At 41.8% G+C, this 27,054-nt stretch overlaps 1 protein-coding gene across 3 annotated transcripts in view; it reads left to right on the top strand.

The window, feature by feature from the left end:
• LOC138196165 (polypeptide N-acetylgalactosaminyltransferase 10-like) overlaps positions 1 to 27,054 on the top strand; it is a 118,568-nt gene that overhangs the window by 49,995 nt on the left and 41,519 nt on the right. For 2 of the 3 annotated variants that reach the window (XM_069145959.1, XM_069145958.1), the window contains exons 1-3: positions 5,535 to 5,753; positions 19,636 to 19,738; positions 22,735 to 22,873. In XM_069145959.1, the coding sequence (XP_069002060.1) occupies positions 5,595 to 5,753; positions 19,636 to 19,738; positions 22,735 to 22,873 (401 nt within the window). In that variant the 5' untranslated portion in view covers positions 5,535 to 5,594. Of the gene's footprint in view, positions 1 to 5,534; positions 5,754 to 19,635; positions 19,739 to 22,734; positions 22,874 to 27,054 lie in introns of those variants that run through there. The other variant, XM_069145960.1, reaches the window with a different exon arrangement.

Here is a 27,054-nt window from a genome sequence, read left to right as displayed (position 1 = left end):
GAGCATAAGAGGTTGCGCAATTTTCCTGTGGAAAGTCTTTTGACAGACCACAGAATTTTGTTAAGTTTGAACTTACATGCAGATGAACAAGTTACATTTCTGGGGCCGACAGGGAAGATTTTATTCCAACCTCCTTCCCCCTAAAGTTAACTTGTTCCTAATGGGGCTTAAGAATCAAACGTCACATTCTCCAACCTCAGAAAAGTTAACTTTATCTTAAAGTACTCTTAAAGTCGTACTCCAATTTCTTTCAGTTTGAGTCCACCCGAAGACAGAAGCACTCTGTTGTTGACTATCCAACTCTTTTTTTGTTTTTTTGTTTTTTAAATGGAGGGAATGCAAATTCTCTGCACAAGCTTTTCCACTTTTCTCGGGTGACCTTTGAACGAACTACAGCGGCTTGGATAATAAAAACAATGCATACAAACTGTCAGAAAGTAAACTACTTCATGGTTGCGGATGTAAATAATGGCTCACCACAAGAATAACTGCAAGCTCAAGGTCACGACAGCCAAGAGACCATTTGCGTCCTTGTATCTGCATGTGTGAATACATCAAAAGGTAATGTGTCAAAAATGCTGATGTTTGCGCTGGAAATCGATGGCTTAACTATCAACGGCACAACCAGCGCAGTGCTCACAAGATATCAGGGGACAATGCGTTAATCTTCGGGCATCTTCTATTGTGCTCAGATCTTTTCACTCAGCCTTGAGAGTAGCAATTCAACAACATGTCGGGAAAGGTAATGGTTTGTAATAAGCTCTACATACCACGTTCCCAACTTGTGTATAACACATAACAGACTCTATCTTTATTTGTTTTTATGGACATTTTTCAATGCTTCATCAGTAAATAGGGTTTTATTTCCATCCATGATTTAGGCCTAATAAATGTTGCTTTTTGGTCAAAGGTTACCAAGGAAGAAGGCCTGCTGGGAAATGTTAATTTTGTTTGTCCAATGACCTTGCCTCCTGTCATTTCTGATGACTTGCGCTGATGTTGTGACATCTATTTAGTTTTTTTTTTGCAAGACGCTCCTCAGCCAATGGAGAGTTAGCAGCATAGGCTAAACATGCGTATATTTTCGAGTATGCATTTGTGTTTGGTTGTTTTGGGCCAGGGTTGGTGCCCAACAAAAATAATGGCACTGTGGCCAATTACAGCTTTGTTGCTCTGCAGTTGGGGATATTTTTTGCTTTGTTTTGTACTCACATGTAATTGTCCTACAGGCACCAAAGCCTCTCAGTGAGATGAGTGGGCGAACAAACACTGTACGGCCATCAGGTCTAATTCTGTTTACTTGCCAAGTTCAAAAGTGAGTGGCAGTTTTTTACTTTTTGATTGACATATATTCACTTTTCCAAGTGTAGTTTCAGCCATTTGGCTTCATAGACTGGCTGTCAACTTAGACCAAAGAAAATTGAGACCACCTCTTGACCTCAAGGCTTCCCAATGATACGTTATTGTTTCGAATGGCAGCTGATTTGCCTCTTTCCTTTAACTTCTGACACACACGATGAAGAAAAATCCTCATTTCTAAACCAGTGAAGCATCACTCTAATCTCCTCTAACCCCTCAAATTTGACAGGCATGCATATACAGCGTGGAAAGAGTGAGTGGGGGTTAACTGAAGATTAGCCACATTGTTAAACAGAGTGGACTTGAACCCAAGATGTGTTGGAGTCTTTGGCCCCTGCTAATCCCGCTCTTTCTATTCCTGCTCCGAAAAGGAGAATAGCTCATTCCTCCCTCGTTCTCTCCATCTGTACCAGCCAGAGTTGTGACAATTCAATCTGTTCTGCGTCTTCCTGTATGAATTATGGATGAACCTTGCAACCTCAGAATGTGGTGAGGATTTAGGCTTTATAACCCCTCCTGCTCGTGTCACAGTCTCAGTGTGGATTTTAAAGAGGTTGGAAAAAAATCAAGGTAATTCGGAGAGCATCAAAGCAGAGGAAATGCCAGTATTATTATCCCCTGATGGCAGGTCACTGATTGACTCTTCCTGGCTGAAAGCCATTAGCAGAGCCCATTCAGAGAGGGCTGGGCCATGACTTTCCTGATAAGCAATTACTGGAGCGTCATTCTGTCAATGAACTGAGCTGTGAAATCTGCTGCAACAGGTCAAATAAACAGAAAGATTTCATCAAGACTCTTTCTGGAGGAGCTAAAAAGATAAAATAAGAAAACATATTTTGTAAGACACATTTTAAAGTGCGGATATATGGGAGTTTGAGCATAACCTGTTAATACACTTACATAAATGCACACAATGAATTACAAAAGTTCATTTGAAAAGATCACCTGTATGTACAATGAGTAATAAAAGAAACAATTTTCAGCACTAAAAAAAAACAATACTAGGCACTAAACATGGGGGAAATACTGTTTAAATCACAGCAGTGATCATTGTGGTCCACAACGAAGTACCATGCAGCAATATTATATATTTGTATTCACTTTCTGTAAAATTGCAACAGAAAATTAGGATATATTCAATAAATACGTTTTAAATAGTTTCTTTTATCTTCCATTGCTTTGTTCAATCACCATCTGCAATCTTACAAAACTTGAATGTAAAAATCAATCTCTGTGTTCAATGTAGAATCATACATTTCCCATGTTGTATATTGTGTGCAAATTATTCAGTTAACGTTGCACTTGGCAGTTGACTTCATGGATAAAATGATGCCCAAAATAGACCAAATGTTGTCAGAAACTAACAAAATGCAGATTCCTTTAAACGCAATCCACGACTATAGAAAGCACGAGATATGCTCCTGACTGTGCTTGTGTATCCTGAAGTGCCTCGTAATTACTTTAAAAACGCTAATCTACCCTCAAGTGAACAGCAGTGCCATCGTGGTGGGCGGAGGGAACGATCTGTCCAGTAAGAAGCCTGTAATTAAATTTTAGTTTACAGCAAACGTAGCAATTTTGTTATTAGGAATTAATACTTTTAGCCGAGTAGTTAAATGTATCGTACCGACGCCCCTTGGGGGCCCTTCACATCTGATGGGGCCAAACGACAAAAAAATAATTTCTGAGAAAAGAGGATTTGATATGCCGGTATATCACGTTGAGCAGACCAAAACACGTGGTCATGCAGGTTAATTGTTAAAGAAAGGCCAGAAGAGCATGCTTCGTCCCGGTGGACGTGATCAATGATGAAGTTATTTGCTCAAGGGTGCTGCCGCGGGGCTGCAAGTAATTTGTAATTCAGTGTTAGTCAGACACCTGCTCAGCCTTCTGCCCGCTTTTCAGCTGGAGATATCTCTGGTGAAATCTCTCATTATGAGTCCAGACTTCATCGTCAGTAGTGTTAATTAAGTATAAAGTGAGGAGAAAGTGACAATGCATCAGTAATTATATTGTCTGTCTTTGTGTGCAACTGTGGCCTTGAGAATGAAAACAAATCTTTAGAGAGAGAGCGGAAAGAAGGAAGGAGAGGAAGGTTGGCAGGAAATGTAACAGAATTTTCCACATGGAAACATCAATAATTATCTTAGTTACTGTTCAGTTGCATCTTTGCTTTCTGTTGAGGCCCATAAGGAAGAAAGTAATACAAAGAGACACTGGGATGAGGAAAGTGAGACCTATTGGAAAGCAGCGTTAAGTAGAAACAAACCCTCTTGTCACTTTTGGTCAGTGGTTTCCCTTACCTTAACAGAAGTCTGGAAGGCTGTGTTTACTGTATGTTTGACCTCACTGCTGGGTTTCTTCAAAATTGTGCTCTGTTGCACCTTTAACCACAAAAAGCAGTCATGTAACAGCCCTGCAATGCACCTGTACATCACAGGTGCACCTGTAGAGGTCAGCAAAATCAAGATTTGTAGCTGTTAAGTTGCACTTTTTTGTTTGTTTTAAGGTGGGAGGTGCTCTGATATAAGAGCAAGTATTGTCACACGTGATCCACTGGATTAACTCACTGATTTGTGTTTTATAAACTGCATCAAGCTTGACAGAGGATCAGGAAACCACAGGAAGATAGCTAATTTAGCCTTTCAAAACAAAAGCCCCAATCCTACCGTAATGGAATCATGACAGTGTTGGAGTGATGCTGAAGGAGTAGAATACTAAACTGGTCAAACTGCAGTACAATACATTCCCTAGTGTCAATCCCTTATGACCAGAATAATGTTATATAAAAAAAAACCTGACAAACAAATAGAAAGATAATATTTAAACACGTTTCAATTCCATAGTGGAGCCAAAGAAGTGGAGATTTAAAAAGATTGAAAGCTTTGCAGAATAAACTAAAAGGTAATTTGGGTTCTTCCAAATTGCAAGGTAGAATTTTTCTGTGTGACTTCCCACAGTGTAAATCCACACTGAGATCACGTTGTGTAATTTGACTGACTTTGCCATCAGCCCAGCCCAACAGTTATCCGTCAACTTCAGATTTAAATATACCTTCTTTCAGTGGTAGACAATTATTCAGATCATTTTCTATAAATAAAAGCATCACTTCAGCAATGTAAAGATTTTCCATTCCAATTATAGTTCTGCATGACAAGTCGTACACCAGTTGTTCAAGTATTCAAGTAACAGTACTGGTTTGACTGGTATTAAACATCATACGATTATTAGTCCTTAAAAGTCTGTGTGTTAGCAGCATGTTACTGTTGTAGCTGCCAAAGGTGGAGCTAGGTTGAACTACTTCATTTACAGTTTTATAGATTTGATGGGTCGTCAGATGATTACTGGGAAAGAAAAGAAAGAAATCAAGTTCTGATACAGTCTGTTTTCAGTATTTGGACTTTGGAAATTTGATTATTTGTTGATGCAAAAGTTGAGAGTGAATAATTACTATTTGTTGGAGCTGTTAACAACTCAAGACATCTGAAATGTGATCCTGACTACACACCTTAACAATGTGTTGCATTTTGAAAGCTTGTTATGTTATCTATCGGGTCAAATTTTAATCTGGAAAATAACTAAAGCTGTCAAATATATGTAGTGGAGAAGAAAGTACGATATTTCCATCTGAAATGTTGTGGAGTGGAAGTGTAAAGTAGCATCAAATGAAAACATTTAAGGAAAGTACAAGTTCCTCAAAATTATACTTGAGTAAATGTACTTTACACCATTGGCATTTTGAGGCAAGAGATTTTATCTCAACCTGCCAGCTTTTATTTTGTATCCTCTTTTATTGTGCAGTCTGCACATTTATGATATCTTCCGAAAGTCAGCATGAATTTAGCTCTGCTTATTGTACCACAATTAAAAAAATAAATACATCTTTTAATACTTAAATTTGCATTGATAATAGCTATTACCATAAACATATCACTGGGAAATCTGAAAAAAAAAAATGATGCTACATTCAGAGAGTCTGCTTTTCCAGAGGACATACAAAATATTTCTTGACTTATTATCAACTTTGGTCGACAAAAGTCAAAGCGACTGGCAACGCCTGTGCTTTTATTCTGAAAATCACAACCGGATGTGTCGTCTGTTACGGTACTCCAACCAGCTTTAAAAGCGTCCGTTCTCCCTTCAGTCAGTGAAAGTTGTCTTCGCTTGGAGAAGCAACGCCTCGGCACTCGCCAGTTTAGCACCGCCGCTGCTTCGCTCGCTTTCCTGCCGGAGAGATGAGGCGGAAGGAGAAGAGGCTGCTGCAGTTCGCCGGGCTGCTCATAGCGGCTCTTCTTTTCCTCCCCAACGTCGGACTGTGGTCTTTGTACAGGGACCGAGTGTTCGACAACTCGCCCGACACAGTGGACGGACCGGGCGGTATCCCCCCGATACAGGTAAGGGAGGAAGCGCGGTTACAATGCGCGTAATTAGTCAGACGGTATTGAGAAAAACAACAAACAATTTTTTTTTTCCTGAGCCTTTATTTTTTCAATTTAATGTTGAAATATGGCTTTAAGGCTCTTCTTAAAAACGGAGAATCTCAAACAAAGAGCACGCTCGTATATGGTACTTCAGAAGTGACAGTAATCATCAAAGAAATCACTTTAAATCGGTTGAGAATGTCTGAGAGGCAAAATTTTCCACCAGCCGACTGTGTCTAAAGGGTGTAGAATCAGCACCATGGACAGTGCCAAGACTTCAGGACACTACAATGAAGGCAGAAGAGACTTTTAATAAAAAAAAAAGCTGCGGCGAAAAAAAACATGAACATTTTCAATAAGGCGACGCCGTATGACACTCTAATGCTTTATTGAATGTAGGATAGCATTCTGTAGACAATTAAATCAGCGAAAGTGAAATTTCCAGCAGACCCTAATAGATGACAAGAACTTCGATCATGTCCAGTAAAATCATTTATAAAGTCACGTGCTGTCCGGTTATTGACTCCCCTCTGATTTGCTGCTGTTGCATGCACTGCATTCAGTACATGAAATTCAATTATGTTTTTTTTCCCCTCTGTGATAAGCAACAGCTTCATTTAGGGATCAGGCTTCCATTGAAATTACAGTCCTTCAAGCATGTGGTCTGTGGCTGTTTCTTGCCATGGGGAACAACTCGGGCTGCCACTGGTTATTTATATCGCTGATTCATGTTAGGATGAACTGATCTGTTAGTACATGACATATCGAGAATGATAAGGAACAGCCACCACCAGGGGCTATTAGATCATAGAGGGCCGCCTACAAACACATTTTAAGGAAAGCAGCAAATCTTCACATTGCTGACAATCGTTCGGTACTCGAATCAACGCATTGTATTTGCTGAGATGAGTTAATTTTCTGTTGAACGCTAATACCTCAATAGATACAGATTTACGTAGTAAAATCCATTGTTTTCAGTGCTATTTACGCTCGATGTCTTGCTGCAACCGTAAAATACTAAAGAAAAAAAGCCTGTCCGTTTCAAGTTTAATTTACAATTAAAGTCTGAAACGGTTGTTTTCCCTCCCAAAATGAACTCCAAATGATGAAGGCGTGTTGTTTCACTGTCTCTGAGGCATTAAGATTCAACAGCCCGAAATGAATCCACCACTTTCAGCATGATTTATGTGCAAATTCATGCATTACCAGCCAGTATTAATGTATATGATGTTATTCCATTCACCGGCGTCAGCCTTCCCCATCCTGACTTTTCCTCTTATTGATTCCCGCATCGATTTCTTAGTTCCATTCCCACTGTTTCAACAGAGAAGATGAGAGCGAGTGATTAACATTGATCATCTACTGACTGACGGACTTACTGCCTGCTGTTTTACTCAATGGAGAAGGGTAGATCTTTTTTTTTTTTTTTTATGCTTATCTGTTTGTCTCCGCTTCATTATATTGAAAAAAAAAAAAAAAAAAATCTGGAATGAAATTGTTGGATAGTTTGTTATCCCTAAAGAAATGTGATAGGAAGCGACAGGAAGTTATTCCCATCTACAAGCTGTGAATATCAGTACTGCCGTGACTTTATTTTAGCCTTTCATTTTTATGCGTGTCCTCAGGCGTTTACAATCCCTTTATGACAGAGGTTCGTAATATTCAAATCAGCTGACTCTGTAAAGGAGCCGTCAGACATTTTGTCACTCTTAATCATCCTGGGAGAACATTTTGCATTTCTTCGCATCAAATCTGTCAATTTACCCACTTCTGTTGCGTTCTTGTCACGTGGGATTGAAGGGACAGATGGAAAAGCAGAAGCGTTTACATCATCAGACGACTCAAGATGGTTGTAGGGTTGGTTGTTGTGCGAGAGGTAAGAAATACTTCGGAGGGTCGGTGCAGTGCAGTGTGCGTTAATTGTGCATTTAATTACCGTTGAACCGGGGGTTTTGGCTGATGGGAGGCATCTGCTCGTTTCCCCTGCTGTTATAAAGATGTAAAGTTCCATGTATCGGAGGTAGGAAAACCTTTTGAGCCGCGGGACTTGGGCAGTGTGAATTAGGAAGCCGGTTCACTCCTACTCGGCATTGAAGGGCCATTATTTCGGCATCTTCGGTGCTAAAGGCGTTCACTGAGTGGAAAGCAGGGAAACGCACTGGCTGGGCTGGCAGTCTATCATTAGCCACCGCTAACATTTGTCTTGTTGCAGCCGCTAATAACACAGCGCCTCCTCTACGCTGTTACAAACTGCCTGTGAGCATTCGTCCTTTCATCTGTTCCTTTCCTGTAAACTTTTAATGGCAAAAGACAAGTGGAGCAAAAGACGAATGAGGGGAACAGGAAGGAACAATAAGTGTGTGTTTTGAGAGCTCCCCGTGGGCCGTTATGGCTTCACTGAAGTAGATAAAAATCAATACCCTAATCCCATTCAGCCTTTTCCCACATAAGTCTTGTTAGAGACATTTGTAACTGATATTTCCTTCCCCCTTGTTGGTTTCTGTCCGCTTCACTTGTAGACAACACAGTGCTTAAACCGTCAGAATAAGATCAGAGCGGATTAAATACAGACAGGATGAGCTGCAATCTCGTTCGTGCACAATATCTACCGCTGATGTATCAAATAAAACGGAATATAAATGAACAACACGCATACACATAGTTGTTTTTTTTCTTTTTTTTAATAAAGATTTATTTACCCAAGGAGGAGGACAAGAAAGATTTTCTTCTGCAGTGTCCTCGTTTGGATTCATTTGGTTGCACTTTTTCATATCCTGATAACAGCAGTTTGGCCTGAAGCATAGCAGCTCGAGGAATTTGCAATTGTTTCTCACTCTTACGTGGAGCGCCGGCTGTCGCTCACAGCTTCAGTTTTCTTCGCTGCGAGTACGGTCTGGCAACTCGGCTTGTGTCAGCGTTTGCACGGCCAATCGGCGACCAGTGTCGGCGGTTGGCCGCGTTTGTCCCGCCCCTGCTTCACTGTGATTGGACGGCTGGTGACAGTGACGAGCGTTGTTATTTTTCAACTCTCGGTGATCGAACGTTCAGCGTTCAGCGCAGAATAAACGCTCAGCATCTCGTCTGGCTGCTGGCGTTCATTAAAACAATTTCAAAAACATGCGGTACTCAAGAAAAAAAAACACTTTGCTGGACACGGGCTGGAGGTCGTTGCGACGGTGGCAGAGTGTCGGCCTGTTTCGGCGCATGCTGATTGGTTAAAATGTACCCAAGGTCTGCGCCTGGTAGGATGGAAAGACTGTAAACAACTCTCTATGGAGGGCGAACAGACTCGTATCCACGGAGGGAAATCGGGTCCGGTTGGCACCAGGCTCATACGGAGCTACAGTTAGTTTGGATTTATAGCAAGTACACTGCACGACTCCAAGTTATGCCAACCAAAAAGTAGACGAGCATGAACTGAAACAGCTCTTTTTACTGTCCAATCCGATCCGACCAATCACTAAACAGATTGACAAGGGGTGTTGCCTTCTGGGGGAGGGGAGGGGACAAATGGTTTTTTTTTTTGTTTAAAACACACCTGTTGCTGTTAAAAAGTGACAAAGCAAAAAAGTGCTTTCGCTCCCTCGTATTGGGAAAAAAATAAAATGGCCTTGAGAATAGCGCTCGCTAGTGTGGCTAACTGCCTCTCAGCAGCGCATCGATGGCTCTTTTTGTTAAGCCGATGGATGTGCTCTTCTTAACCCTACTGAGCATTGATCACTGCAGTGGAGGGAAGGAGCGTACTGTTTCGAGCTCAACAAAAACACAGCGGGACTCAGCAGAGCAGGCTAGAGTCTGCTTCAGATGGCATCGACGTACAGTACGAAGGGATGCTGGGAGGACGATGAGGTGTCTGCCCGTTTTAGTTTAGTGGCCCCGTGTTGAAAAGAGCCAAGTTTAAAAGCAACAAACGGAGAGAAGTCACGCATCAATAGTCAAGGATCTGCTGACAGAAGGACGTTCACGCAGCGAGAGGGAGACTGCTGCTGCTATTGCTGCTGCTGGTCATGTGACTTAGAGCTTCATCTGTAGCTCTTAAAGACAAAAAGACGACGTGTTGAGGCCTTTATTGCTGAAAGAGGGCACAAAACTTGCGCAACTCTGCATCATATGACGTCAAGCATCGAGTCCTCGCACCCGAACACACAATTGTCCAGCTTAAAAACTCATAATTATTCCCAAAACCAAAACAACTCTGACAGGAAAATAGAGGTTTCCCTGCCCTTCAGAAAAACACACAGCAGGAAAAAAAAATGACTGTTAAATTTAGGAAGAAAAAAAACCCAAATTGGTCAAATTTAGAGAAAGATTATGGTTTGGGAAAACTTATTACTTGATTAAGGGTCAGGTACTGCATCGACCTCCGTTGACTATCCGTATGAAACGGGAAACAGTGGGATGTTTTGTCGACCCGTCCATAAACCTGACCTCCTCCTTCCGTGGACTTTGTGATCCATTGAGCCGGGCAGCACAGCGTCTCAGTCAGCGGCCACCGTGCAGTATTCCCGTGCCGTTCTTCCCTTTCCCTCCTCTCCCTCAGACGTTCTAATAATAATGGAGCTTATTTGAACAGCTCGTGTGGGTTTGGACCGGAGCCAGTGGAAGCTGCGATCCCAGCAGTGCCAACACAGCTGTAAATGACCATTGTTTTTCTTTTGTGCTGTTTGAAATGGACGCCTTCAAATTAAACCCAGTACAATGAAACCGAGTGGAATTTTATGTGAATTATTGATCGAATTTAATGTAAAGGTCCACAGTGTCGTACTTGTTTTTCTGCAGGGACAATTTATTTGGCCGAATTTTAGTACCGATGACGCCCGTTGGTGGTAAATAGGCAGGAAACTAATCTCGTAAAGTGGATGTGGGTATGGGTTTTTCACGGTTATGATAACCATCTCAGAAATATATCACGGTATGACGGTACCACTGTATATGATATTTCACTACTATTATGATGATTATTTTTTATTATCAGTTACATTGTTTTAAGTGCTGTCAGAAGTGCTCTAAATAATGATCGTGTGTATTATTAGGTGTGCGACGGCTTGGCCGGAGCCCTCTTTACATTCCACTCACAGACAAAGATGTCAAAAACCCAGAAAAGATGGAGTCGGGAGCCGGGATGTGAGGATTCTTGAAGATGTTTGATGTGTTTCCTCCTTTGGAGACTCTCTGCGTCCACATTATTTAGAAAATGGATATCCGTCCTCGAGGACAACTCCATGTTCATTTATGACATTTATTAAGTCGTCCAGCTTTGTTTTTAAATCCCTTTTTTTCGGGTGTGGAGATGAAGATACGATCGGTTTCGTATTCTCTGATGCACGTGTGTGTGTGTGTGGTGCCCGTCGCCGAGTCTGACAGGCAATCTAGGAGAAAAAGGAGAGTCATAACGCAGAGGTGAGCATCTCCGCTCATTGCATTTTTGCACACGTGCACGGTACGATAACCATCAATTTTAATACCACGGTATACCGCTGAGACACGACACACCAGAGTCTCATGTGGCTCCATCGGATAGACTTTGATGGATTAATTTATGGTGGTAAAAGGAGGAGTGCATCTAGAGCCTCATATTAAAGAGGGAGGAAGTTATCTGTGAATGTACCTTCAGAGTTTTTGCTAAAACACTTTGACCTCGCTTAGAGTTTCATGGCGAGTACAGCGGGAGGGATGAGAGCTTTGAAGTCGGTTCTTGAAAACAAAGCAAGCTGTTTTAGCCGGAGCGTGCGCACATCAACGTGTTCGGTAGCATTAATAGCGGTTGCAGTTCAGATTTCTCAGTTGTTTGCCAGCTGTATCTGCCAACAGTTCTTCAATAATAATATCCTTTAAGCTGTTTGGGAGACGCTGCACTCGGCTGCTCGTAGGTGATAGCAGAACTGCTTTTAGCTGTTTGTATGCAGTTGCTTCATGTTTGTTAAGTGTATCCTTTCTTTTTTTTATTTGTGCAAGAGCACAAGTGAGGGGAATATCTGTCATCTTAGTGGATACCCTCTAGGGTACACCTGCCTCTTAGTTTTTTTTATTTTTTTATGCTGTTGTTGTTTGTTTACTATATGTGTGTACATGCAAATCAGAGCGGATGCAAAACCTGCGCACTGGAAACATGTCTGTGGTAATTGAAGGTCTGATTCAGAAAGCTTCAGGATTTCACCAGATTTAAGACACCTGGCTGCAGGAATTTGTGTCTGTTTAGTCACACGAGTATCAGAGTACATTCTCTGGACAATTTAACCCTCCTGTTGTCCTCGGGTCAAAATGACCCGCAGCTGTGTTCAACCAAGTTCTATTTTATTTCTATATTTTTATATTTTTTTGGGATCATTGGTCATCATTCTTTAAAGAAACCCTCACAGCCTCCTCGTCACCAATGATCCCCAAAAATATGAAAATGAAATAGAACTTGGTTGAACACAGCTGCGGGTCATTTTGACCCGAGGACAACAGGAGGGTTAAGCTTTCTGTGGAGCAGCAGAGCCGGAAAGTGAAGCACCTTTTTTTTTTTTTTTTTAAAGAAAGCAGCTACATTAAGAGCTCACCGTGATGGCCTTTCATTGCTTTTCATGCAACTGGAAAAACATCAACAAAAATGAGGCATGTAAACACGCATATTTGTCAAATTCATCCCACAATTTTCTTCTTCATCTTTGATCTCTACTTTGAAATGAAAATGAAGCGAGAGCCTTGATCTGTATCCACCTTCTTTTGTCTCATAGAAATGGCGGGCAGCCCAAACATATTGTAAGACCGTATTGTAAGATCAGCGTTCAGACCATAATCCATCAATATCTGAGCAGGAAGTCTGAGAGGCGGAGGACTCGAGTCCGGGTCTCTCTCTGGTCCTCTGCCTGCTCTCCCAGTCTCAGCATGACTCTGGATAATGACTCCTTTTGGGAGATAATGGACTGAGCGGCGGCCTAGCTGAGCGTCCCTCATTGAGGGGTGTTTGGAGTGCCTCGCTGCAAGGGGCCTCTGCCTGGAGGTCCTCCGCCTCAAGCTCGTGTCTAGCTCGGATGAGACTGAGCAGACGCCTGGAGGGATTTGCATGTTTGTCACAACAGGGTTTCTCCAGCCGGAGCAGAGTCTGTCCCCCCCCCCCCTCCCCCCTGAAATAGTAGGAAGTTAAAACAGATTTTTTTTCTGGTTTTCGACAATGTCTCCAATGACTCATGCAGGATTACGATGTTGCTGGACGTGTTAGCAGGAACTTATTTGCGAACATGTTAGCTGGAACTTAAGAATAGGAGGATATGATATGTCAGGGCTGTGTGCTTGTCGTTTTTGTCAGTGAAAACATATATTTTATATACGGTGACACAGCATTTTAGTCAATCTTGTGAATAGGCAGTCACTGGACTTTTTAGTGTTCCTCTAACCTGGCCTTCCACTAAACTGGGGTAGGAGTAGGTCAGTTAGTGCACACAAAAGTTTTGTGTTCCACAAGAGGGAACAGGGGGGATTCTGAGCCTCCAGCAATGACTGACTTGTCTGTGAAGTGGCTGAAGATGGGGGAGGAGGAGCAGGAGGTGAGGTGAAACAGAAAAGGCAGGTAATTATGTCTCTCGGGGGTCTCTGATCTGACAAAACAGGAAGGAGAAAAAACCCCAAAAAACTTTCTCTTCTTACTTCAAGCTTCTGTCGACTTTCAGCGGGAGGAGAGGAAACAGACAAGGGAGGAATTGACCCAACGTGGTCTGATTGGTCCTCCTCAGAGAATGAATGGCCGGCTTTGTTCTTATCAGACTGACTGCTCTGCTGGTAGTAGCAGCTTTTTCTCTGCACGCCACACAAAGGCAGCCCGATAGCAGTCGTTCCTCATTCAGTCTTCTTCTTAGTTTAAAACTGAGCTGTTGCTTAACAAAATACCAACAATGGTGGTGGTGATGGTGACTTCAAGCCATCTGCCATTAAAAGGCATCATAAAGCTTAGTAGTGTTTCATATGATTGAATATGAAATCCAAATCTAACAGCTTTGAGACTATTGTGTTTGTTATTGTTAGTTATTTATCACTCCCTTGTGAAAAAAAAAAAAGACGCGTATCTCCTGAGGGTGGTGCCGCTGGAGACGGCATGTTGCTCCTAAAATCAAAAGTTTGACTTCAGTTGAACATAAACATGCTCAGAAAATGTCATGGAAGTATTCCTGAGTTTATTTGCAGAGGACAACATGTTTTGCACAGATAGGATTTCTGGATTCCCTACAGGTACAATACACCTGGGAATCTCACAGTTAGTCAGGTATGATATTACAGCAAATTGCATGATAACTGCGGAGTCACATCAGTTGTTATACTCTGTATTGCAAGACTACCTTCCATATAATGTACAGTACCTGTCAAATGGCCAGATGCTATTGAAAAACCTGCTCTTTTCATGCGATAATTTGTTTTTACCTTCCAATTCTAGTGTTTGAGAAAGATGGCCAGAAATCAAAATTTAAAGCTTTAAAACCGAAATCCAGTTCCAATTTTCCAATATAGGTTGTGAAAATGTGTCATGAACTGATGTGATGGAGAGGTAGATTATTGATTATCAGAGAAGTGTCCGCACCAAATTTAAATTGAATCAATCCAATAAATGTGAATATATTTTCACTCTGACCAAAATGATATGTGCTTCGACAGATGATATGTGGCAACCCACAAGTGTGAATTGTCTGAACACATAAAATTAGGCTCATATCAAGCTTTAATAATGCTATTTCTCACACATACAAGACAAATGTTTGTAGAGCCGAGCTGCTCAGATGGAAGCTCATTCTCGACAGTTCTCTGCCTAGAAGCTAACAGTTGCTTATATTGTAAACACCAGCAGACGTGTGCTAGTTCCACGCTTTTGTAAATTCAAATAAACAATTATAAGTGTTATAATTAATGTTAATTTCTGCCAAGAAACCCTCTTGTCGCCAATTTAAATATTCATAATACATTTTTGACAGCTTGGTTTTACTCCTAGGAGTGCTGCTCACTGCAGTCATACAACATAACAGCCTGAAATACATATTGATAAAGTAATTGTCATACTAAGAGCAAACCATGCTCAAGTGGGATTTATTCAGAAAAGATCCACAAGTTTGCTTCCAAGGAGGACAGAAAGCGTTCGGAGGTTGTACAGCAAGAACTATCATCATTGATGATAACCTTGACATTGTAACCTTTTGCAAATGTTTTAAGTTTTGCTCCTGTGTTTTAACATAAAGTTTAGAAAGTCCAAGCGAAACCTCAGAGGGTCACTGGCATTTTGTTCTGATTTTGCTGTCACTTATTCTGTCTCCCTTGTGCCATAATACATCAACTGAGGAAGAAAAACGACCAGCACAAAGAATGATGAGTCTTTGCAGAAAAGGTGACACTTAAGAGGTTAGCATTGCATTTCCATTTCTTTGTGATATGAGTTTTTTTTTCAACCGTTTAAGACCTTTTAGGTCTGGTCACGTGAGACATGTCAGACATTTTCAGACAGCACTGGCAGAAAGCACCAAATGTTTAGAATAATAAATACATGATAAAAGGTAGAATTTCTTGTCATTTTCGACATACCATGTTCATTATATTGTACCAAAGTGGAACAATAAAAGGAAATAATCGAGGCAACATGAAGTACAAAGTAGAGAACAGTTGAAAAAGACGCAGTCCATTGTATCTTCCATCTGCCTGTGAAACCAAGTGTTCCCTCAGCAATGCCTTCTGTAGTTACTGTTGCAACACCAAGTTTCCATTTTAGAGCTAGCATACATCTAGTTTATGAGTGAGAGACTTACCACTTCAAAGCCTCTGTCTTTGTTGTCACATTGGTCTTCAATTTAACAGAGTAAATAAAAGCCTACTTTCCACTGCACATGGAAGTCAAGGAAGTCAATTCTGGACTGGAAGTGGATATTTTTTGTCTGTCTAGACCGTCAGTCCTCGGTCTGTCTCTGTCCGTGGTGCTGATTGAGCCAGTCAACCCCAGTTTCTTGTTTGTGTCTTGGTAACTGTGTCTCTGTCCGTGGTGCTGATTGAGTCAGTCAAACCCAGTTTCTTGTTTGGTAGTTGTGTCTCTGTCCGTGGTGCTGATTAAATCACTCAAACCCAGGTCCTTGTTTGAACCTTGGTAACTGTGTCTCTGTCCGTGGTGCTGAGTAAGTCACGGCAAAGCGAGTTTCTTGTTTCGTGTCTTGGCAATCTGTCTCACACAGACACACACGCACACACATGTGCACACCATAAAAACACTTCAAAGCGGTGTTGTTTATCCCTGCCCAGGGACAGATACTTTGTTAGCAGCAAACATTAGAAGAATAAATTAATATACCATTAAAAGGCTACATTAGTGTTTAGAGATCAGTCATGCAGGTGAAATTGGTCACTTCTATCTCTCCCGCTTTCTCTTCCTCTCTCCACTGTAAGATGAATGTTTTGCATGATAAAATATGAATTTACGTTTTGGTCTTGCACTTATCAGACACAGTGCTTTGTAATTAGTTAATGATCAGTTGACAGAAATAATCCATTGGCTGCATTGCTTTTGGTGTAACTCTTGTGACTCCGTTTGCTTCTTCATGCTGTACCTTGAATGATGATGTGATATAGTGTGTGTGTGTGTGTGTGTGTGTGTGTGTGAGAAGCCTGATCCCCGTGATAATGACCATTAGAAATGGAAGCAGCAGCGCACACAGCAGGGAGGCAGAGAAAACACACAGAGCAGAATAACGATGGCTGTGTTTACTGTGTTTTGCTTTTCTGTACAATGCTACTTATACCGGCTTTTATGAGGTCGGTGTTGGTGATGTGTTTGATAATATAAAAAAAAAGAGGTGCCCAGCAGTGTACATTCACTGTTATTTTAAATCCAATCCCAGCTGCCTTTTCAGCTGAACTTCATCTTTTTCAAGCATTGAAGTGGATGATAAAGGGTCAGGCAACTCTGGAGGTTGCGTTTAGAGACTTAGCAGCAGGTGAGTCATCGTGTGATGTGAGAGAATTCATTGTTCGATTTTTTTTTTTGACCAACATGTCTGAATCTCTTCATGTTTTGATTTAAATTCTGGGCGTTGTGTACAAACTAAAGATCTCCTTTTTGGGGTGGGGCTGTTGTTTGGTGGGGGGGTGGGGGGTGTGTGCATCGTGCCACTGGTATCATTTAGGGAGACAGTGAATTTAAACTGAACAGAACTGAATTCGACTGAAGTGAAATGAATTGAATGAAAATGAAAGCGCCTCTACAGTGGGAAGGAAATGGATGTTCCACTTGAGCGCTGGGTTAATGTGGTGTCCGGTTACATTTCCTGCATATTAGTGTTGAGTGATTACGACAGCTTTTCTGGGAGTTAAATTCCCTTGGCTGTTTGTTCTATGTAAGATCCTCTACATCTGCTGCTTGTGTGTGTGTGTGTGTGTTTGAGAAAGTCAGAGGGATGGAGCTGGAAGAAAAAGACTAAACTTTTTTTTTTTTTTTCCCATGCCTTTCTGTCTTCTTTTCTCGGCAGCATTCGGCGTATCTCAATCTGTTTCTCACCCACATCTCTCGTTTGCTGTTTTTCCTCAGCCCGTGCCCAGACACACAAACACCTGCCAGATAGCACCTAAGGAAAGTCACACCAAAATACTCCCCGAGACTGAGAATGCAATAGTTTTTCGTTCTCCTTGTCTTGTTTTTCAAGGTCTAGTTAGAGCAGACAGCCCCAGCGGAATATCACTGTGACGTGTGCTGAAATTTTAATCAAAAGGAAATGGGGCAGCACCGTGTCGCTTCCTTTTAGTTAGAAAGACACAGATGGACTCTTACTCAAGTCCTGGTGTGACACACTTAGAGGAAATATGAACCAAAGGGAAAAAAAAAAAAAGAAGAATGAAGTGAAATGTTAGATAATTGAGAGTAATGTCTTGCTCTGCAGACCCAAATCAATGCTGGATAAACGCCTGTGATGTGCTCCATCTTTCACTTCGGCTTGCGGGATGGTGGAGTTGGCCGCTTATGACCTCCTCATATAAATTACCCATAAATAACAACAACACAAATAGCATCAATCAGAATAATTAGAGGTCAGTTATTTCAAAAAGGATGCTGGTTCACAGCAAGTAGATGGTTGTGGTGTTTTGACTCCTGTCAGAAGAGTCTGTCCCAAACTTTTCATTGTTTGTTTTTCCTTGTTTTTGTTTTGTTTTGCTTGTAACTTTATTTTCATCATACTTTATCGAACTGTAATGAAAAATAGAGTTACATGCAAGAAAAAACAAACAAAGGAAGGTCCGCGGGCAAGGCAAAAGTCGGAACATAAAAACTCACAATTCTGGAGGAAAAACTCCAGAAGGACGAGCCAAGGATGCAACGAGAACACAGCGATGATCTGACACGGGAGGAAGGGAGATTATTAGACACAAGCGGGACAACTAAAACGAGACACGTCGTGAGTACCAAAATAACGAACGTGAAAACTTTTAAGGACGAAACCAAATGAGGGGAAACAAGAAACCCAACAAAACAACGAGAACAGACTGAAACGGACAGATAAGACAAAGAGACAAAACCGAACAACGAGGATGAACTGTGACACCGAGGGCGTGAAATGTTTCTCTCTTTATCGTTGCGGGAGTTTTTAACCCAAAGCCATCATCGGAACAAATTATCCGCGGTGATTACACGCTTGTTGTTCTCGCTTTGTGAAACTGAATTGTCGCTTGCGTTCGCTTGACATCCAGCAGCTTGTAATGACGCGTTCGTCGGAAATGTACCCAACGTAGTGACGCGGGGATTTATTGTTGTTTTGTACAGTATCTTTACCACCGCGGCTGATTGGCCTGGCTGTCTCTGTCAAAGTCGGGCAGACGTGGAAGTAAACAGACAAAAGACAACAACAATCCAACTATGGAGAACAGCTGGTTTCCGCTCACATGAAGACACGCGCGCCCGTCGCTCGTCATGGCGGTTGGTTTGACTTCGCCGCGGTATCAGCTAACAGCCTGGTTAATAGCATCCCATGCAGTCAGACGTGTCGTTTGTATTAACAACATTTCACTAATTGCATCCTCCCATGGAGCTAATTAATTTACCATTGTGCTGTGATCCTATAATATCTTGAGACACTGAAAGTCATTTTCTAAAGCGGAGAGAATGGCTTTCTTTTGCATTATAATGCTGAGGAGAGAATAATAGCTTATGGTGATGAGGGTGTGTGTGTGTGTGTGTGTGTGTGTGTGTGTGTGTGTGTGTGTGTGTGTGTGTGTGTGTGTAATGGCTATGAAACTGAGTGCTATTTTCTACGTGTCATACAAATAAAAAGCAGACTTTTTTTTTTTTTTTTTCTCTCTCTGTGTAAACGCCTCAGCTGTCAGCAGCACATTTCAGGAAGAAAAATAAAACTCATGCTGCTTTTGGCTGAAAGCCAGGAGAAAGATAGAAGTGGATACAAAGTTTGATTTCTTCCTCCAAATGTGTGTGTTTGGGGGGAAAAAAGAACGAATTGCAGCTTGTATTCAAGCACATTACTGCACCGGTTTTTTTTATTTTTTTTTTATTTTTTTTTTACTGCTAAATACCAAAGATAAAGATGATCCTGTCATTGTTCCTTTTTTTGTCTTGAAATCCGACCGTATTTAGATGAAAGAATTCGTTTTTTATGGAAAAATGTCAAGATAACTCATCACACATTTGAAAGCGTAGCGTCCTCCACGGTCATTAGCAGCATATGCTTCCCATATCGATCGTACTTTCTTTGAATACATTTAAAGATGAAGGATTTTTTTTGGAGTGAAGTGACTGAGCTTTTGTCAAATTTTGTGTTATAAAAAAATGACGAATGGCTAAATTCAGATCAGCAGGAAGGACGTGACGGGAGTCTTAACGTCATCTATATTTTCTGTGCTCCTGCAGGGGTTGAACCACATGCGTAAGGTCGCTCAGGTGGGACCCGACGGTGTGCGGCGAACAGACTGGCACGACTACGCGGCGATGAGGAGAGATGCCACTCGCATCGGTAGGTCCTAACTTTTTGCTGATGCTGCCGTTTTTGTTCGGGCATGTTTGCTGAGAACATCTGCTCTCTTTTCCCTCGAGGCCACACACGTACACACACTCCAGCGCTGCAATTCAATTGTCTTTTTTTTTTTTTTTTTCTTTTTCTTAATTCCCTCCAAATGGATTTCTCTCTCTCTTTTTCAGAAACCCGTTCGAATCAATGCTGCGGGTACTGTTCTGAGTTCATAATTAAACACGGTTAATCTTCTACAATAAGCATCGATTCTTCCTCAGGCCGTGAGCAGGACGCTGCTTTTTCTTTCGGTTAAAGATGTAACGGCTGGAATTGGCTTTTATGTGGTATTAGGATAAACCTAGCTGGTAAATGCATTTGTATGAGAGTACCGAGTGATTTGAGACTTTAAACGATCATACAGTTGTGGACACAATCAATAGTTTGGGGTTTGTTCAAGCATCATGGAGAGAAACATATGGAGAGACCATAAAGCTGCGAAGTGAAGGGGAGCTGTTTCAGGCACACCTGGTTCCAGGAGTAAATGCGCCATTCATTTTCTCCATAGACGCTGATAGGTGTCTCACAGTTGGTGTACTTCCACAGCTTGCAGGGGAACAAACTCCTGGCAGATACAAAGCCAAAAGAAAGTAAAAGTATAAGCCTGTGTGCATTAAAAAGTAACACGTTTAATTCAACAGCAAATCACAACACAGGTTATTTAAAAACACAGAAACTACACGAGGAGGGGAGTCAACAAAACAGTAAGCACAAACTATGGGAGAAAGAAAGCATTCAGTTACTCTCAAGGTGCATTTGGTTAACAAACATCCATTCTCTAAGGTTAGAATTCAGTCACATGCACCACTAATGGTGAATGAATATAACTATTTTGCTGCTGAGAAGGCTGATAGTAAATTCCAAAGCTGAAATGAGTCAAAAACACATTTTCATCATCATGTGATTGAAAAGTGAAACACATGGAAGTGAGATGAGTTAAAAGGGTCTTCCTCAAGAAAAGCACAGCATCACATTGCTAAGTGCGGGTGATGTCATTGAGCTGCCTTAAATCTGAAAAAAAGTGTTTACGGACAAAAAAAAGGATAAATCATCTTTTATATACCCATAAAGACCAAAATGGCGGCACTTCCAAGGGATGACGGATCACTTCTCTGTATTATCTGTTAAATATGCACCGCGCGTGGTGTCAAACTGTGAATCATAATCACGTGAAACACGTGCTGAGCGAGCAAAAAAAAAAAAAGTGTGCACCGCCCGGCGAAAACACGAGCGAGACCCGTGAGCGTCTAAACTTTGAGAAGAAAAATCACCGAATAAAAGAATCCGCGGCTCAGTCGAAAAGAAGACTACGGCCGAGTTTTATTTCTCTGGCTTCAGATTTGCTCGATGAGGGCTTGAAATCTTAATTTCACTGATCTATGTCAAAAGTTTGTTATGCAGGGACAAGTACGGCGGTTAAGGAGAAGAGTTTATCTCCAAAATGAGCCATTAAAGTGAGGAGTTATTTTCCCCAGTTATTACCTTCAGGAATGTGGACAGATCATTTCTGCCTAATGGGACAAGGCAGCTCACTTTAATTTGATGCTCTCTTCTGACTATAGAGCCTCCGTGTGTGTGTGTGTGTGTGTGTGTGTGTGTGTGTGTGTGTGTGTGTGTGCGTGTGCGTGTATGTGTGTGTGGAGTGCATTGATGAGTGGCTAATGAAACACGCAGCACAATGTAATTTGATGCACTCTCCTGAGATGAGCTCAAGCTTCACGATGTTTGTGCGTTAGAAATGGTTGCGAGAACGTGATTAGGTACACACGCATGTGTGCCTTTCAATCATCTGAGCAAAGTGCCGAATATATATATATATATATATATATATATATATATATATATATATATATATATATATAGTATATATCTGCTGTATATTGTGTTTTATATTGAGTGTCTCAGTCTGGAGCTGAAACGATTTGCTCATTAATTACTCAATCAACTGAAAAGTCATTAGTGTCAGTCAAGTGACAGCTTGATAAACTTCCTCAAATTCACCGTTTAGTTTTTTTGAAATATGATTTAAAATATCTTGGCCTTAGGACTGTTCGTCAGAATAAACGAGCTTGGCTACTTACTGCTTGTCATGTCCAGGGGTGACACACACGAACAGGAATAATGAACCAAAAACAGTAAAAAAAATAAATAAATAACAAAACAAAAAAAAAGGATAAACTTATGGAACAATTACATAAGTTCGAGTCTCGTTTTGCCTTCAAGACCCAAATCAATACTGAATAAATGTCTGCGATGTGCTCCATCATTCATTTCAGCTTGCGGGTCGGGGCTTTAAGTTCAATGGCCTCAAATTTAAATTATCCGCGATCGACCACAGCGCCAACACCATAAATCAGAATAATTAGTTTCCAGTTATTTAAAAAAATCCGAATGCTGATTCTCCACAATTAATTACACTTAAATGTCTGTGGTATATTAAAGCTTTGTGCATCAAATCCTTTCATTCCAGACAGTCTGTGAAACTACTCGCAAGCTTAGTGCATTTGAAGTGCATGAAGAATTCTATTTTTGTGACCATACGCAGCATTCATCACATTTACAGAGGAATTTTTTTTTTATTTGTTGTGTTTGCATGGGTGTTCTTACTTAAATTAGTAAAATTGTTCTTACTTAGATCATTTTTTCCAGCTTTTTTCCAGCTGCTTTGAATGTGTTATACTTATCGTTTTACTCTTACTCTTGTTTGTTTTTGTTTCGTCCAGTAAATTAAATACCTCCGAACAAAAAAAGGTGGACAAATTCTAGTAAATCTAACATAACCATAATACTGTAATTTATTTGCCAAAATCCCCACACCTGTCTCCTACAGTCGAGAGGTCTTAAAGGTTGATTTCAGCTCTACTGTTTGTGTGTGTGTGTGTGTGTGTGTGTGTGAGTGTACGCGCACCGTGGTGAGCAAATTGTGTATGTTTGTTTGATAGGTAACGGTGAACAGGGGAAACCGTTCCCTCTCACGGAAACCGACCAGGTCGACCAGGCCTACAGAGAAAACGGCTTCAACATCTACGTCAGCGACCGGATCTCCCTCAACCGCTCGCTTCCCGACATCCGGCATGAAAAGTGAGTCCTGCGTGTGAGTTGCGTTGGTGTGTGTGTGTGTGTGTGTGTGTGTGTGTGTGTGTGTGTGTGTGTGTGTGTGTTTTTGAGCTTCTGGCTAAATGAATACGCTCCAAAGCAAAAGACCTAATTTTCTGTGCACAGTTAATATTGAATGCTTTGGTTTACTGCTGAAGTCTCATCCTCTCCATTCAAATGTAGTTTTGTCATTTTCTAGTCCTTGGGAAAAAAAAAAAAAAAAAAAAAAAAAAAGCGAGCGAGCCAGCAGGATTTTAATGTGTGCACTACTCACAATGATGAATCAACAGGTGCACTCGTGAAGCAGTTTTTGGGCTTCTTCGATCAGTTCTGTGATAAAGCTTATGAAAATTCGAAACCGAGACGAGGAAAACATTTTTTTAAATACTAGTAGCAGTAACACCAGTGAACTGTTTGTTTGTAATCTTTAGAAAGCCTTTGCATCCAAAAGGGCTCGGCAATTAAGTCTGTTATATTAGCGTTCATGCTTAGCATTGATTATGACGGGTGTGATATCTAGGCGTTGATGGCTCACCTGCTTCGTACGTCATCGGCCCGTCAGACGGCTGTTACCTGCTGTCATTGGGACCGTTGATACGGCGGCGTGCAGAGCCGTTCCACTCGGCGAAACCAAATACAGTAGATAACTGTCGGAGAGCACCAGAGACAGGCGTACGGCACCTTCATCGTCACGGTAACAACAATAAACACGTGGTTGACGTTTAGTTGAAAATAAGTACGCGACGATATGTGAAATATGTCAACGTTTTACTTGATACTTTGCAGTTGCTTGTGGGCGAAAGTCTCGTGTTTGATCCATTCAACCCCCCCCTCCCCGAACTCCTTCCTACGTGGACCTTCTCACGCTTTATACCACCTCATCCGCAGACTGAAGATAAAAATGGTATAGTATTCTCCGGGTCTGAAAAAAACAAAAAACTGAAAGTCTCTGGAGGTTTCCTCCACTGAGACTCGCATTCAAAAAGCGTCAGCTTCTCTTATGAGTTTATGAATAATTTCCAAAAGTCATTATGGTGTCATTAACTATTTCCTTTCCAAAAATAATCATGTAATTATTGAGGTGTTAGGCCTCGAAGAGCTGTACATTTGGGGCGATGCCTGGTTTGATTCACTCAGTTGCTCCTCCCCATCTCGCCCAAATATGGTCACTTCTGGCTCCAAAAAAAAACCAACCCAAAATGGCGACGGACAAAATGCCAGAGTCGATGCTTCAAATCTGCAGTTCACGAAACAGCGGGTGACAACACTCTGGGTTGCCACTTAACCTGAACTAACTTCCTCCTTTGCTCCCGTCATAATTACTACGGCCACTAAAGGTCATATAGTAGGTGTAGTTTGCTGAAGCTTAATTATGGGAGTAATGACAACTGATAACAGCCATTTAACTGGCTGATGACATCAGAATCAGGTGCACCGCTCGACGAGGTAACTCACCGGAGGTGCGCTTTATTCTCAACATGTTGATATCATTCGGTAAACCTTCGACAAGTACCTCGAATTGATTCATCTCCATGGGAACAGCAGGTCTTGGAGAGGATGTTTGTGTAGCATTTGTCAAGGATTACTGTGCTGCATCAGGAAATAATGAAAAAAAAAAAAAAAAATCTAATTTCTCCTCAAGGAACTCGAACCTGTCCAGACTCCTGTGAACTGTGTGCTCCTTTCAATCTCAGATTTCATTGTGAAAAGCCCTTTAATCAGAGCTTTTCTTTTGCTCGCGGAGAACTTTCCACTGACACTTGACCTGCCCTCCTCTTTCATGTGGAAAACAGCTTTGAACGCTTCCTTTCTGTCGATTTCCACCTCGGAGGACTGGTTCTTTTTTTTTTTTATCTGTGTTTATAAAAGCAGGGCTTCCTTCACCTAACACATCTCTTGCAATGACCTGTCTGTGCTGACGGGTACTAAGAACACGGGCAACATCTCTAAACATTCAGCCACATGGAGCGAGTTTCTTATATATGTCAGCAGTGTAGTTCTCAGGCAGCTTTGTGGTGTGACTAAGTGGAAGGAACGGTGGTGTTTAATTGATGGTGCTTATAAATGTATATATAAAAGCTGTTTCTGAAGTCCAATGCTGACACACTTCCCTACGTTCTCTACACTAAAAAATAAAATAATGCTCTTCCATGTTAGGACTCTTACTTGTGTGTTGATAATGTAGTGTTGTTTCAAATCGCACACTGCCGTTCTGCACTGACCGTAAATGACCTCATCGTGTGAACGCACCACCCGCCAAAATGTGGAAAGTGTCGCAGAGTTTCAGACCTGTTCTCCTGTCTTGTTTTGAGAGCATCATCCTGGTACTTGTAGTGCGCTGCATGTCTCTGTACTCGACAGCGTGAACGCACTCGTGCACTCAAAATAGTGAGTGTTAGTACACGAGTACAACACCTGGAAACACAGCGTCAAGACCGTTCGACTGAGTCTCTGAATACTGTGCAGCAAAGCAAAACCTGCCCGGCAAAGAAGAAAAAAACATTGTTTTTCCAAAAATTCCAGGATTTTAAGCGGGTAAACACTCAAGTCTTGTACGTTTTAGTTCATCGTGGGCAAGACTTGTCCCTGCGCACACTGGGAGTGAGTCAGCGAACACCTCAGACAGATGGATGACTAGTCTGAAATCAGGGTGAACGGGTTTAGAAATGACATCGACTCACACTCGCGTTCAGTTTTCTTCTTATTTGCCGTGTTTCAGGTCCGGTTAAGGTTGAGGACAACAGAAAAACAACGTAAACGTCAAGTGCTTACAAAAACACAATCTTGTTTTAACGTGGTTGTAATGAAATGATCAGCATATAAATGTTCTTAAAGAAGGAAGGCTGTTGAGGACTGATGTTGCCCCCCCCCCCCCCCCCCCCCCCTCCTGAATGCCATCACTCATCACTCATCACTCCCCTGTGTCCAATCCGACCCCCCCCCCCCCCCGCCCCCCCCCCACCTCCACCTGGTCTGCGTCTGCCTCTCAGGTGATTGGCAGGTCGTCGGTTGCCTCCGAGGCAGCCGGTCTCAGAACCTGCGACTGACACATTCGATTTCTGCACGCTGACAAGATTTAATTGAAGCACACGCTCACTTACTCACCTCCAACCCCCACCCCCACCCCCACCCCACAAGGTTTGTTAAGATTCACCGGCTGGGCCGCCTGTCTATCACTCCGCCCGCCTGTCTTCCAGTGTTCATATTTGAATGAGTAACACGCAGGCCGATGTTCAACACGGACATTGATCGACTGACACAGTTCACTACACACTTTTTCCTATCCTTCGAGAGCAGGACCGTTAACTCTCCCCCGGTGATTAGCGCCTCAGAAGGGGTCCCGGCCGCTCGCCGTGATGGTAATTTACGAGGTGATCGCTGCGACCCGTCACCGGAGCGCATGTTGGCAGCTGATAACCGCTGCATGTGCTGCAAATAATGAAATTATGGAGCTCGCCTCTGAGGCGGGAGGAACTCGTCGGCACGTCTGAAGGTCTTCGCATCGTAAAAGGTCAAACTGTCGTTGTCATAGACCCAATTTAATCACTGCAGATACTTTGTCAGGTCATTTGTGTGCGTTTTTATTCATTTCACTGAGTAACTAGAGACTAATTTATTAATCCAAAGACAAATACTATCTGTTGTGAGACTCCTGCAGCTTTTTCTTTTTAAATTGTAAGTATATGGATTTAGGCCTCTGACATGCAAAGATGAACCACTGAAAGCTGTTTAATCTCTGTGTCCAAAATCAATCTCTGGATTTCATGTGTCCAGTAACAAGACTTTGGGGAACTTCTTTCTTCCCAGATTTCGAGCCAGGAACACAGATTGCTTTTAGGGATTGCTTTTTTTGACAGATGATTGTTCTCATGCAGTCTTACACTTTACCGTTAAGTAGAAAATGTCATTTTTCTGAAACATATGATCACTACAATATTCTTATATATTATATTGAGAAACCGGTCAGGAGACAATGTGCTCTAAACCTCTGTATATAGGCTATATAAGAAATGAAAAACAGTCCTTGAAATTTTTCCTCTCTCTACGATTGTCACTGGATTGAATCTTCAGAAGCTTCAGAGAAGATTGCACCTGCATTTCGCCGAACTGAGTAGAGCTGCTGTCCACTAGCCGCTCTCAAACGCATCCATTGAAGCGCTGAATCT

Source organism: Embiotoca jacksoni, unplaced genomic scaffold, assembly GCF_022577435.1.
Source record: "Embiotoca jacksoni isolate LCO1_2020_lvr unplaced genomic scaffold, fEmbJac1.0.p SCAF_13, whole genome shotgun sequence".
NCBI lineage: Eukaryota > Metazoa > Chordata > Actinopteri > Embiotocidae > Embiotoca > Embiotoca jacksoni.
The sequence above is the reverse complement of the archived record's forward strand: the minus strand, read 5'-3'. Positions and strand labels throughout refer to the sequence as shown.